Source organism: Salvelinus alpinus, chromosome 21 (genome assembly GCF_045679555.1).
Source record: "Salvelinus alpinus chromosome 21, SLU_Salpinus.1, whole genome shotgun sequence".
In the NCBI taxonomy this organism is placed as follows: Eukaryota; Metazoa; Chordata; class Actinopteri; order Salmoniformes; family Salmonidae; genus Salvelinus; species Salvelinus alpinus.
Window position 1 is genome coordinate 17,388,044 of NC_092106.1, and position 14,818 is coordinate 17,402,861.

At 45.7% G+C, this 14,818-nt stretch overlaps 1 protein-coding gene across 4 annotated transcripts in view; it reads right to left on the bottom strand.

The window, feature by feature from the left end:
• LOC139547932 (neurobeachin-like) overlaps positions 1-14,818 on the bottom strand; it is a 295,912-nt gene that overhangs the window by 190,495 nt on the left and 90,599 nt on the right. For 3 of the 4 annotated variants that reach the window (XM_071357133.1, XM_071357132.1, XM_071357131.1), the window contains 4 exons: positions 12,679-12,830; positions 9,973-10,099; positions 3,125-3,252; positions 782-843 (listed from right to left, as the gene is read on the bottom strand). In XM_071357133.1, coding sequence (XP_071213234.1) covers positions 782-843; positions 3,125-3,252; positions 9,973-10,099; positions 12,679-12,830 — 469 coding nt within the window. Of the gene's footprint in view, positions 1-781; positions 844-3,124; positions 3,253-9,168; positions 9,283-9,972; positions 10,100-12,678; positions 12,831-14,818 lie in introns of all 4 variants that reach the window. The other variant, XM_071357134.1, reaches the window with a different exon arrangement.

Here is a 14,818-nt window from a genome sequence, read left to right on the forward strand (position 1 = left end):
TGGTTGAAAAACAAGTTTTAATGACTCCAACCTAAGTATATGTAAACTTCCGACTTCAACTGTATTTAGTCCCAAATAAAGTAACAGGGTTGACCGTCACAGGGCTGACGATTTCATCTTAAATCAGCCATAAATCCCCTTGTGACAGGGGGAATTGTTGTGTGCAACACGAAGGGGAAATTGAATGCAAGCTTCACAATGTTCTTTTAATTGTTAAAATATTTGTAGCCTGTCATCTATGGTTAGCAGGGTTGACGTGGTATGCTCAACCTACTCAGATATTTGTTTATCACTAATCAAATAAATCATAATCTTCAGAAATTAATTTATCAAAGCAACAAAATAACTAGGGCTTTAGAATGATGTGAAAACGTTGAGAAATATTGGGGTTCAGTGGGTTAAAATCTTTAGAATTTTGGCACTTTAACAAGTCTTTATTCATATAAAAAAACTGATTTATTGAGTTTTCAATGTGGTCTATATTAAAGGGTACTTCATTCCTAAATGGAATATTAGTGCAAAAACTCTATTTAAAATATCAAAGGGATGCAAAAGGGACTCCTTTCGTGGAACGACCCAGAGAACTAGAGCTGGAAGCAACCTCATCTTTAGAGTCCATCAAAGGGAGGAGAGGAGGCGAGAGGGAGAGGAAGAAAAGAGTGAGGAAGAGGTAGAGACGAGAGAACAGAGGCAGTGGAGTGAAGAGAGGGATGTGGGAGGAAGGAAGAAGCAGAGAGGGAGAGAATAGGAGGGATATGTGAGGAGAAAGAGAGAATCTCACCTGAGAGCAGAGCAGCATGACTAGTTCTACTACGGACGTGCTGGACTTCATACACACCAAACCTGGTGGAGCAGACAGGACAGGACAGGACGAGACAGAGGGTTAGAAGCAGAGTTGTCATACAACACACAGGACAGTTTGACTTGGCTCAACAGTTCCTAGCGCCTTCATATAAGTCCCTGCGAAACCTCTCCATTGACAGGTGAGAGGGGCTAACATTGTACTCATTACCAGAGAAGAAGACACTCTGGAGGAGTCATTATAGGCTGGTGGGGCCAGGGCCCGTTGGCATGGTTGCATGAAGATGTCAGTCAGTGTGATTGACAGCATGAGTCAACAACCAGAGATGAAATGTCAACATGTTTATAAACACACAGACAGAGACCATCTCATGCATGTCAAACATCTCTTCCGTTTTACCGTTGATGCAAAGAAAGAGCTTGCCAGGATTGGAAATGGGAAATGACCTTACATGTTACAATAATAAAACAATATCGCTGCCTACAAACCACTGAGATAGAGACAAAGTGACAAAGTGTGTGTAACAAATGGCACCCTATTCCCTCTATATTGAATGCATGTTGACAAGAGCCCTATGGAGTGCACTAGATAGGAAATAGGGTGCTATTTGGGATGGAGCCAAAGTGTACTGTTGTATAATGTGAATCTTGCACAGCACTGAAACAGTCTGAGCCTCTAAGACTGTTGTAAACAGGGGATGTGACCTGACCCTCTCTAGTTCACAGACAGCTACAGATGACCTATTACACACACACACACACACACACACACACACACACACACACACACACACAGCTACATTCCACCACAGCTGACCTCTTGTGACTGCAATGACCAGTTCTCCCATCACTCTGCTCTCTCTGACACAGGGGGTCAGGTGGTAGGGTGACCCTGGCCCCTAGCGACCCCGACCATACTCTGGTATGCTGGCCTAATGACCATGGACCCTGGCCGTACAGTGGTACACAAACTATATGTGTTCTATTTAAACAGGCTCTGCCCCTCTGACCATGCCTTTCCTGTGAGCAGGGCAGAGTTAAATCACTGGGGTGAATGTGGCATTGTGGAGCAGTGTGCTGGTAAGGAGAGGAAGGAGTGGAAAGGCAGAGAGAGGAGAGGTAGGAAGGGGGAAGGAGAGGAGAGAGGGAAGGGGGAAGGAGAGGAGAGAGGGAAGGGGGAAGGAGAGGAGAGAGGGAAGGGGGAAGGAGAGGAGAGAGGGAAGGGGGAAGGAGAGGAGAGAGGGAAGGGGGAAGGAGAGGAGAGAGGGAAGGGGGAAGGAGAGGAGAGAGGGAAGGGAGAAGGAGAGGAGAGAGGGAAGGCCATCACAACGACAGCTTTGTTCGCCCTGGGGCCTCCCTCTCAACTCCAAGTGTATCATGGGCCAGGGGCCAGGCCAGGATGGCTGGGCATGATTACCACACTGACAACATGTCTAGAGAGGGGGAGAGGGGAGGTGATGAGAAGAAGAGGAGAGGAGAGGGGGGTGGATGGGTGTGTGAGGGGGAACTTGGGGCGTGACCCCGGTTAATTTGAGTGATGTATGGCTGGTAATTACTACTAAATGGAGAGACTTTCCACCAGGGCCCTGATTCAGGAAAAACAGCCACTTTTCCTTGGTAAAAGTCTGGGCAAACCATCTCAAAGTAGGAGTGCTGATCTAGGATCAGGTCTCTACTGTCCATGTAATATTATTCATAATGAACTATAAGGTAAAACTGATCCTAGACTTGATCCCAGCATTTGTACTATGGGATGCTTTATGAATACTGGCTCTATTGTGTTGGTGAAGTGTGTTGTGTTTGCCTGGTTTGTCCACAGTCGGTGCTCAACATGTCAGGTGTGTGTGTGTGTGTGTGTGTGTGTCTGTCAACATGGCCAGCCTTCTGACAGAGAGGCAGAGTGAAGGGATCAGACAACATTCACACCTTTCAACTCTCCATTAATTGTTTATCCTGTGTGTGTGTGTGTGTGTGTGTGTGTGTGTGTGTGTGTGTGTGTGTGTGTGTGTGTGTGTGTGTGTGTGTGTGTGTGTGTGTGTGTGTGTGTGTGTGTGTGTGTGTGTGTGTGTGTGTGTGCGTGTGTGTGTGTGTGTGTGTGTGTGTGTGTGTGTGCGTGTGTGTGTGCGTGTGTGTGTGTGTGCGTGCCTGTGTGAGTGCATGTGTGAGTGCATGTGTGTGTGTGTGCGTGGTAGCCCTCTCGGGCTACATTACTAGACATCCAGTAGTGACACAGCAGCCAGTGGACAGACAGAGGGACAGGAGAGGACAGACATACTGAGGGATAGATGGAGGGACACACAGAGACACTATACAACACCTATACCTTCTATGAGCAGCTCCTGACCATGGCTTCCCAACAGGGTCCTAGAGAGGAACGGCGCAAAGTCCACAAAGATCTCCCTGAGCAGGGGGGCCACCTTCTCCAGCGCACGCTCCAACTTAGTAGTGATACTGTGTGACAACAGAGCAGGGAGAGAGAGAGAGAGAGAGAGAGAGAGAGAGAGAGAGAGAGAGAGAGAGAGAGAGAGAGAGAGAGAGAGAGAGAGAGAGAGAGAGAGAGAGGGGTGGGGGTGAAGAGAGAAGACAGAGAACAGGGAAAGAAAGAGGGGCAGTGAGAGGGGGCGTGAAGAGAGAGAGAGAGAGGATGACAGAGTGGAAGAGACAGAGAGGAGAAAGACAACAGCAAACAGATGAGAATAAGGTTGGCTAGGGTTGAGCTGTGAGCAGAGCAGAGTAGAGCCCTCCACCTGGGTTAGTACATGAGAGTTAGAACATCCTTTCAAATCAAATCAAATGCTATTTGTCACATGCGCCAAATACAACAGGTGTAGACCTTACAGTGAAATGCGTACTTACAAGCCCTTAACCAACAATGCAGTTTAAAGAAAATACCCCCCAGAAAGTAAGAGATAAGAATAAGAAATAATTTAAGAGCAGCAGTAAATAACAATAGTGGAGCTAAACTCAGCGAAAAAAGAAATGTCCTCTCACTGTCAACTGCGTTTATAACTTAACATGTGAAAATACTTGTATGAACATAACAAGATTCAACAACTGAAACATAAACTGGACAAGTTCCACAGACATGTGACTAACAGAAACGGAATAATGTGTCCCTGAACAAAGGGGGGGTCAAAATCAAAAGTAACAGTCAGTATCTGGTGTGGCCACCAGCTGCATTAAGTACTGCAATGCATCTCCTCCTCATGGACAGCACCAGATTTTTGACATTTCTTGCTGTGAGATATTACCCCACTCTTAAACCAAGGCACCTGCAAGTTCCCAGACTTTTCTGGGGGGAATGGCCCTAGCCCTCACCCTCCGATCCAACAGGTCCCAGACGTGCTCAATGGGATTGAGATCTGGGCTCTTCGCTGGCCATGGCAGAACACTGACATTCCTGTCTTGCAGGAAATCACACACAGAACGAGCAGTATGGCTGGTGGCATTGTCATGCTGGAGGGTCATGTCAGGATGAGCCTGCAGGAAGGGTACCACATGAGGGAGGAGGATGTCTTCTCTGTAACGCACAGCATTGAGATTGCCTGCAATAACAACTAGCTCAGTCCGATGATGCTGTGACACACCGCCCCAGACCATGACGGACCCTCCACCTCCAAATCGATCCCGCTCCAGAGTACAGGCCTCGGTGTAACGCTCATTCCTTCGACGATAAACGTGAATCCGACCATCACCCCTGGTGAGACAAAACCGCGACTCATCAGTGAAGAGCACTTTTTGCCAGTCCTGTCTGGTCCAGCGACGATGGGTTTGTGCCCATAGGCAACGTTGTTGTCGGTGATGTCTGGTGAGGACCTGCCTTACAACAGGCCTACAAGCCCTCAGTCCAGCCTCTCTCAGCCCATTGCGGACAGTCTGAGCACTGATGGAGGGATTGTGTATTCCTGGTGTAACTCGGGCAGTTATTGTTGCCATCCTGTACCTGTCCCGCAGGTGTGATGTTCGGATGTACCGATCCTGTGCAGGTGTTGTTACATGTGGTCTGCTACTGCGAGGACGATCAGCTGTCCGCCCTGTTTCCCTGTAGCGCTGTCTTAGGCGTCTCACAGTACGGACATTGCAATTTATTGCCCTGGCCACATCTGCAGTCCTAATGCCTCCTTGCAGCATGCGTAAGGCACGTTCACACAGATGAGCAGGGACCCTGGGCATCTTTCTTTTGGTGTTTTTCAGAGTCATTAGAACGGCCTCTTTAGTGTCCTAAGTTTTCATAACTGTGACCTTAATTGCTTACCGTCTGTAAGCTGTTAGTGTCTTAACGACCGTTCCACAGGTGCATGTTCATTAATTGTTTATGGTTCATTGCAGAAGCATGGGAAACAGTGTTAAAACCCTTTACAATGAAGATCTGTGAATTATCTTTGAAAGACAGGGTCCTGAAAAAATGAAATTTATATACATGGGGTACCGGTACAGAGTCAATGTGTGGGGGCACCGGTGTCGAGGCAATTGAGGTAATATAGACATGTAGGTAGTGTTTTTAAAGTGGCTATGCATAGATAATAACAGAGAGTAGCAGCGGAGTAGAAGTGGGGGGGGGGGTGCAATTCAAATAATCTGGTTAGTCATTTGATTAGCTGTTCAGGAATCTTATGGCTTGGGGTTAGAAGCTGTTTAGAGGCCTCTTGGACCTACTGTAGACTCGGCGCTCCGGTACCGCTTGCCGTGGGGTAGCAGAGAGAACAGACTATGACTAGGGTGGCTGGAGTCTTTGGCAATTTTTAGGGCCTTCCTCTGACACCGCCTGGCATAGATATCCTGGATGGCAGGATGCTTGGCCCTGGTGATGTACTGGGCCGTACGCACTATCCTCTGTAGTGCCTTGCGGTCAGAGGCCGAACAGTTGCCATACCAGGCAGTGATGCAACCCGTCAGGATACTCTTGATGGTGCAGCTGTAAAACCTTTTGAGGATCTGAGGACCCATGCAAAATCTTTTCAGTCTCCTGAGGGGGGAAAGGTTTTGTGGTGCCCTCTTCATGACTGTCTTGGTGTGCTTGGACCATGTTAGTTTGTTGGTGATGTGGACACCAAGGAACTTGAAACTCTCAACCTGCTCCACTGCAGCCCCGTCGATGAGAATGGGAGCGTGCTCGGTTCTCCTTTCCCTGTAGTCCACAATCATCTCCTTTGTCTTGATCACGTTGAGGGAGAGGTTGTTGTCCTTGCACCATACGGTCAGGTCCCTGACCACCTCCCTATAGGCTGTCTCATCGTTGTCGGTGATCAGGCCTACCACTGTTGTGTCATCAGCAAACTTAATGATGGTGTTGGAGTTTTGCCTGGCCGTGCAGTCATGAGTGAACAGGGAGTACAGGAGGGGCCTGAGCACGCATCCCTGAGGGGCCCCCGTGTTGAGGATCAGCGTGGCGGATGTGATGTTACCTACCCACACCACCTGGGTCGGCCCGTCAGGAAATCCAGGATCCAGTTGCAGTGGGAGGTGTTTAGTCCCAGGGTCCTTAGCTTAGTGATGAGTATTGAGGGCACAATGGTGTTGAACGCTGAGCTGTAGTCAATGAATTGCATTCTCACATAGGGGATCCTTTTGTCCAGGTGTGAAAGGGCATTGTGGAGTGCAATATAGATTGCATCATCTGTGGATCTGTTGGTGCGGTATGCAAATTGGAGTGGGTCTAGGGTTTGTGGGATAATGGGTTGATGTGAGCCATGACCAGCCTTTCAAAGCATTTCATGGCTACAGATGTGAGTGCTACGGGTCAGTAGTCATTTAGGCAGGTTACCTTAGTGTTCTTGGGCACAGGGACTATGGTGGTCTGCTTGAAACATATAGGTATTACAGACTCAGTCAGGGAGAGGTTGAAAATGTCAGTGAAGAGATTTGCCAGTTGGTCAGCGCATGCTCGGAGTCCTGGTAATCTGTCTAGCCCTACGGATTTGTGAATGTTGACCTGTTTAAAGGGTCTTACTCACATCGGTGGTGGAGAGCGTGATCACACAGTCGTCTGGAACAGCTGATGCTCTCATGCATGTTTCATTGTTACTTGCCTCGAAGCGAGCGTAGAAGTTATTTAGCTTGTCTGGTACCGTAGGCTCGTGTCAGTGGGCAGCTCTCGGCTGTGCTTCCCTTTGTAGTCTGTAATAGTTTGCAAGCCCTGCCACATCCGACGAGCGTTGGAGCCAGTGTAGTACGATTCGATCTTAGTCCTGTATTGACGCGTTGCCTGTTTGATGGTTCGTCGGAGGGCATAGCGGGATTTCTTATAAGCTTCCGGGTTAGAGTCCCGCTCCTTGAAAGCAGCAGCTCTACCCTTTAGCTCAGTGCGAATGTTGCCTGTAATCCATGGCTTCTGGTTGGGGTATGTACGTACAGTCACTGTTGGGACGATGTCATCAATGCACTTATTGATAAAGCCAGTGCCTGATGGTGTACTCCTCAATGCCATCGGAAGAATCCCGGAACATATTCCAGTCTGTGCTAGCAAAACAGTCCTGTAGCTTAGCATCTGCTTCATCTGACCACTTTATTATAGAACGAGTCACTGGTGGTTCCTGCTTTAATTTTAGCTTGTAAGCAGGAATCAGGAGGATAGAATTATGGTCAGATTTGCCAAATGAAGGGCAAGGGAGAGCCCTGTACGCATCTCTGTGTGTGGAGTAAAGGTCATCTATAATTGTTTGGTTGCACATTTAATATGCTGATAGAAATGAAGCAAAACTGATTTAAGTTTCCCTGCATTAAAGTCCCCGGCCACTAGGAGCGCTGCCAAGCAGAACACTGCGTCCAGGGCTCTAAAGTAAACCATTTCATTGGTAGCACTAGTGCTCTTAATTTAGAAAATATATCACAACACTTGGTTGAACTGTTGGAACACAACACTTGGGTAAACTGTTGTAATCATAGAAATACAATGATTATTCTAATTCTATGGTTGGTGTTGTTTGGAATGACAACAAATGAAAAAGCCACGTAGGAGTTATGATAGACTAGGAACCAAAATGTTGGTCAGTGTTTCTCAGGGGACCCTAATCACATTTGAATAGATGTTCCATTTAGACAAACAACATGCTGATCTACACCACCACTGCTAGCAACCTGTATTAGAGCTAACATTTGCTTTGCCCTAGCTAGTGTATTTAGCTAAATGGCGTTTAGCTAGCTAGTTAGCGAGTAGCATTAACGATTAGCATTATATTAGGCACATGCCAGCTTCCTTAGACTAACTAACTCACGTTCTGCAAAGAGCAATATCCACAAACTAATAGTAAAATAGGAAAAATTTGGATTCATATTTAAGAAGCAACGTGGAACGCAGCATCGTTCTTGTTCAGGAAGAATAATGCATGAATTGACAGCATACTGAGAGAATAAATAGAAGAGGAACTGTGTGTGTGGCCCTATAACTGGAAGAAAGCAGCGGCAGGTGGCAGCCTGTCTTGTTTGAGCAGTGTTGAGATGAGTGTTGCAGCTAAATATTGCTAAGTATTGCATTTTTTGGTGGATTTTATTTTAGTTGCACTGGTGTCGGTGTCACCGTTTAGAGCCCAGATAATGTCACACAGCCTAGTAAAAGTTCTTCACGAGTCCAACCAAACCCGAATACACGAGACCCGACCCGGGTCCTGAGCGGGTCCAAAATGTAAACTTTTCCCTCGGGTCTGGGTTGGGTCCAGTTTTATTGTCATCAGGTGTCGGGTCTATGTAATTACAGCTGATAAACCCTAGTGGACACGAATGGACCCGACCATGGCCATAGCATATTTATTTTACTCTAATAAGGTGAATTTATTGACTTATAGAAGGCCTAGCCAACATATGAAGACCTATTTGTTAACCAGAAGAGCAACTTGGTTGATAAACATATTTTTTTGTCACTCAGGTCCAGATCAGGTCTGGTCTAGACCCGGACCCATCAGGGTACAGGTCGGGTTGTCGGGTCAATTCAGGTTCGGGTCCGGGTCCCGCTTTTAAAAAAGGATTGGGTCTGTTCATGTCCGGGTCTGATTGTTCTCGAGTTCGTTCGGGTCCAGGTCCAACTTTTTGGACCCGAGAAGACCTCTACAGCTTAGTGTCTAGTAGTATCTATCTACAGACTGGGAATGAGGGGGCATGCAACCATACAGGAAGCATCTAAAAGCAGAGACATACTGCCTTGAGCCTGTAGCCTGTCCACCAGCATAGAAACATACAGAGACAGACAGACCGACAAAAAGCGCGAGAGAGAGCAAGAGAGACAAAAGAGCGAGAGAGAGAGGCTTGGCCTAGGAGGGAATAGCAGCAGAGTGTGTTCTGCCCCTTGGCCTCCTGGGAAGAATACGAAGGTGAAGGGATGAGTGCATCAGTGAGACAGTGACACCTGTGTGAGTGATGTTAAACAGTGCTTGCCTATGACACTGGCCTGCACCTCTGGGGGCCATCTCTGTCTCTGTCTCTGTGTGGCCCCCCGGCAGGGACCAACTAAAGACTCTCAGATCCTGGTCCACCTCACAGAGCAACGCACTGAAATACACAGAGATTGCAGCAGTCACTAGGAGTGCGTCCCAAATGGCACCCTATTCCTTTTATAGTGCACTCCTTCTGACCAGAGGCCATATGTCTATTGTCTATTCAACAAGCTACATGTCCGTTTGACTGGACTGAAATGAGTTCGGTATGATCACACACATCTCTGCAACCATGTGAGACACACACACACACACACACACACAGCTCTGCAACTTGCCACTTCCATCATTGACTCCACAGTTACGGTAAGTGATGTTGGTTACTGCCATGGCAACTGATTTGCAATTCCTTTAGAGGGGGACAGGAGGGAGAGAGAGTGAGAATGTTTGTGTGAATGTGTGTTTGTTTGTGTGTATGTGTTGAGGCAGTGGGACTGGGAGACAGAGAGAGAGAGGTACTCAGGCTCTCTGCAGCACTAGAGATGTCTGTCACAAACCATTACAGGAGGTGGGGACGAGGAGTCAAGGTCACAACAGCATCCACACACACCTTAACGCTACACACGCACAACATTTTCTCTGAATTACCATTCATACAACACCACAGGCAGTGGTTACATGCTGATAGAGAAAGACATGCACTGTTCTGTGGCTCCAGGTGATATATGGTGAATATGTCTGTAGCACTGAAATGCATAATCCGCCGACTACACACACACACAGTACTGTCACACGCTGACCCTACCTCATGTTTTCCATTGTGTCTTCAGGCATGGGCGCCACCGGCTGGACAGCGGGCAGGTTCTTACTGGTGGCCCCATTGACGAAGGATGAGGAGGAGGTGGAGGAAGAGGAGGCCGAGTCTGTAGCTCCTGCAGGGAACAAACACACCAACCAACGTCACACTGGGAGAAGTATGGGAGCAGAAGTATACAACTCTATTATGTAACCAAGTATACAACTATACACTAACTCCATTATATACCTGAGTTTAGAACACCTACTCTCAAGGGTTTGTCTTTATTTTTACTATTTTCTACATTGTAGAATAATAGTGAAGACATCTAAACTATGAAATAACACATATGAAATCATGTAGTAACCAAAAAAGTGTTCAAACACATTAAGAAGGAAATACATTCCACAAATTAACTTTTAACAAGGCACAACTGTTAATTGAAAGGCATTCCAGGTGACTACCTCATGAAGCTGGTTGAGAGAATGCCAAGAGTGTGCAAAGCTGTCATCAAGGCAAAGGGTGGCTACCTTGAAGAATCTAAAATCTGTTTAACGCTTTTTTGGTTTCTACATGATTCCGTATGTGTTATTTCATAGTTTGATGTCTTCACTATTATTCTACAATGTAGGAAATAGTAAAAATTAAGAAAAACCCTTGAATGATTAGGTGTTCTAAAACTTTTGACAGGTAGTGTATACAGTATACAACTCCATTATATACCCAAGTATACAACTATACTATATACCCAAGTATACAACTATACAGTACAGTATACAACTCAATTATATACCAAACTATAGAAATATACAGTATACTTCATTTTGTACCCAAGAATACAACTATACAACTCCATTATATACCCAGGTATACAACTATACACTATACAACTCCATTATATACCTAAGTATACAACAATACAGTATACACTATACAACTATATTGTATACCCAAGTATACAACTATACAGTATTCAACTCCATTATATACCCAAGTATAGAAATATACAGTATACAACTATGCTGTATATTATCTACCCATGGTCTGTTTCAGTGACAGGGACGACCTATAGGAATGACATCGCCTCGGACCATTGTAAGTATATGAATGTCTAATGTCCAATTCACTATAATTGGTTGTTCTTAAGCGGTGTATCTGTATAATTTCTTGTTAATCATTTAATGAGTTATTATCACTCAGTCCAATATTGGGTTTCATGTTTAATATGATACGATTAAGATGTTTTCCATCCATCATCGTTCCAGGTATCACATGCATGTCCTTGAGTTCATGGGTCACGTTGCCAAAGAACATCTCCAGAACAGAACAGAACTAGTGAAATCGTGGGGTCTGGGGGAATGAGGGAGAGAGAAAAAGAGAGTGGGAGAAATAGGGAGGTTGAGAGAGATAGAGAGGGAGGGGGAGAGGGGGTGAGAGAGAAGGAGGGAGGGGGAGAGAGAGAGGGGGGGAGAAAGAGGGGGTGGGAGAGAAGGATTATAGATGGAAAAATAGGGAGCGAAAGAGAGCGAAGGGGGAGGAGGAGAGACCCTGGGTTTAGCTGAAAGCACACTTTGACTCTGTCACATTTCTCACATTCCTGCTGAGGGGATAGGAACATTTAATAGGTGTTGCAGCTCTAATGATCTCTGTATTAAGTGGCTTCTTTCAGAAGCCTGCTGCATCATGGGACCCTTGGCTCAACAGCACAGAGCAGGGGAGAGGACAGTCAAATGGAACGCTATTCCTTGTTTAGTGCACTACTTTTGTCCAGGCCTACTCCTGTATACCCTATAGTAGTGCACTATGTATAGAATAGGGTGCCATTGGGGATGCACATTGCACTACAACTACTACTAGACTATAGTATTTTGGTCTGAACCACCACACAGCAGTGGGTCATAGTACTGTATAGGAAGCATGGTCATGTAGAGCAGTAGAGAGTGAGTGCCCTCTGGTGCTCAGTATGAGTTTCTACACTCCATTATTAAACCTCAGTTATCCAGCCGACAAACACATTGGATGTGTCCCAAATGGCACCCTATTCTTTAGATAGTGCACCACTTTTGATCCCAATGGGCCTTGGTCAAAAGTAGTGCACTACATAGGGAGCCATTTGGGACGCAAATTCTGCTCCTATTCCTGGACCGGCTTCAAAGGACACATTCCAGACCCACTGGGTTATTAAAATCTGCAGTAATTACTCAAATTAAATACTAACGAACTCCAACTAGCAACAGTTCCCTGGAAATAAACCACATTACCGGCCGAACACATTAGTAGTGTTATTAGTAACCTCGTGGGTCTGAGTCCCTGTTTACCATCATTCAGATGGTTTGTATGTCAGGCTGAATCTTAAATCAACCGCTGTCCCTTTACCCCTACACCTATACCCTACCCCCTACCCCCCCTACACCAAGCCCTTACTCCTAGCCCCAACCCTTTAGTCACTAGCCCCTAGGCACCTCATAGACAAGAAAGGTAGGTATAAGCAATAATATTGGTATGGTAGTAGTAGCTCCCTGTTATTCAGCTACTGTAGGTTAGGTGGAATTGTCACTAGTTTTACTCATATCTACCCACTCCTTCCAAGTATACACAAGTGGCTAAGTATTAGGGGCTAGGGAACTGGGGTTTAAGTGGGATGCACTAGAAGGCTTTGTCCCAAATTGCACCCTATTCCCTACAATTGACCAGGGCCCATGGGTGTAGGCCTACCGGTGGTGTTGATCATGCTCTTGGGGGTGTTGGAGGCTGCAACAAAGATGTTGGGGGTGGAGCCTGTTGCCAGGCTGCTGGAGGATGCATGTCCAACCGTGTTCACAGCCAGACTGCCTGGTGGAGGCTTCTTCACTGGGACCACCACACTCCTATACAGAGAGAGACACACACAGACAGAGAGAGAGAGAGAGCAGCTGCAGTAAGTGAGTAATGCTCCTATTACGTTATTAAGAGAAATATTAAATCATTAAGAAGAGATATAAATACATGGATATAAAAAGACTGTTCTGTGTAAAAACACTTCTGGTTTCCTCTTATGCATTTATAGGCACTAAAACACATCACATGAGGGAGGAAGGTAGTAAATACTGCCAGCAGGGTGTGCATCCCAAATGGCACTCTATTCCCTATATACTACACTACTTTTGACAACAGCCCTGGTCAAAAGTAGTGCACTATATAGGGAATAGGGTGCCATTTGGGATGGAACCAGGGTATTTAGACGACCAAACTTGTGACCTTCCCATGGTCCACTTGGAGAGCACAGAGCATACATTCAGACCACTGGGATCTACTGCAATTATTTATTCACTTCTGATGAACAGCATGACACACATGCACGCGAACACACACACGAACACACACACGCGCACACACACACACACACACACACACACACACACACACACACACACACACACACACACACACACACACACACACACACACACACACATTTACATTTACATTTAAGTCATTTAGCAGACGCTCTTATCCAGAGCGACTTACAAATTGGACACACACACACACACACACACACACACACACACACACACACACACACACACACACACACACACACACACACACACACACACACACACACACACACACACACACACACACACACACACACACACACACACACACACACACACACACACACACACACACACACACACACACACAGGGCCATGTAAGTATGCTGCATATTACAATATCTGAGATACTGATGGTGACAGCATAATTTATTCAATACATCTGTGTACTGCTGCTTTAGTCTAGAGTAGATATCATTGACAGCAGCACATCACTGAGAAAATCAGCTACATGTTTAATATTGAGTTATTTATCTAATAATTTATAAGAGTAGGAACACAAACAATAAAAACACTGACAGGTTGAATGAACAATCACATGCCTTGTTCCATCACACATCAGATTAGCACTAATTCCCAACATCTGTCCCTACTGTAGATGGAATTTCAAATGAAAAGGGGAAAAGCTAAGATAAGGATGTGTGCAGCTATCCCTGTGTGACATGGTTACGGTCTGATACTGTATGTTGATCCAACAGGAACCTTTTATATGAATAATTGATTATCTGAGTGCTCATGAATGATGCAAAGATTATCTAAGGCATCATTTATTAACAGGGGTGTGTTTAATAGGGGCTGCTGCGAATAAAGTGAGGATTAATCTACTAAGAAATATTAATGAACAGGAGGTGATGACTGTAGATACATATATTTATATACACACACACATCCTCAATCATATAGATATACTATGGAAATAGATTCAAAAGATTAAACTTCCTAACATAATGAGTTCAATTAAAACCATACAGAATAAATCAGTTCTTCATTAAAAATGTAATCACAAATACAGAGCTAGACAACATCCCCCTGTGTTACTGTTACTGTCAGACAGCTGTACTAGAGAGACAGAGAAAGAGAAAGAAAGAAAGAAAGAAAGGAGGGAATTTAAAGGTGTATTCAGATCAGTCGTGCACTGGTCCCATCTGGTCATCCAGTTCTGGGTATTGAAGTCTCTAATTGAAAACTCCACCTCAGAGAGACTATCAACCAGAAAGGCCAGGGGACTCAGCCCTCCTCTCAACGCTCTGAGCCTTTTCTTTGTGCTCTGTTTTGATGTTGTCAGTCCCTATCAGCCTCAGGCCTGACAGCCCCGCCGTCCTGAGGCCTAGTCAGCCTAGCAGCTCATTCTGCTGGTAGGTGGAGAAGAATTAGACACAGCAAATTGAGGCTGGATGACATTAAAGCATGAAGGAGTCGTATGTGTGACCTGGACACTGTGTGTGAAAGCATTTCAAAAATAATACAGAGAGCTCTGG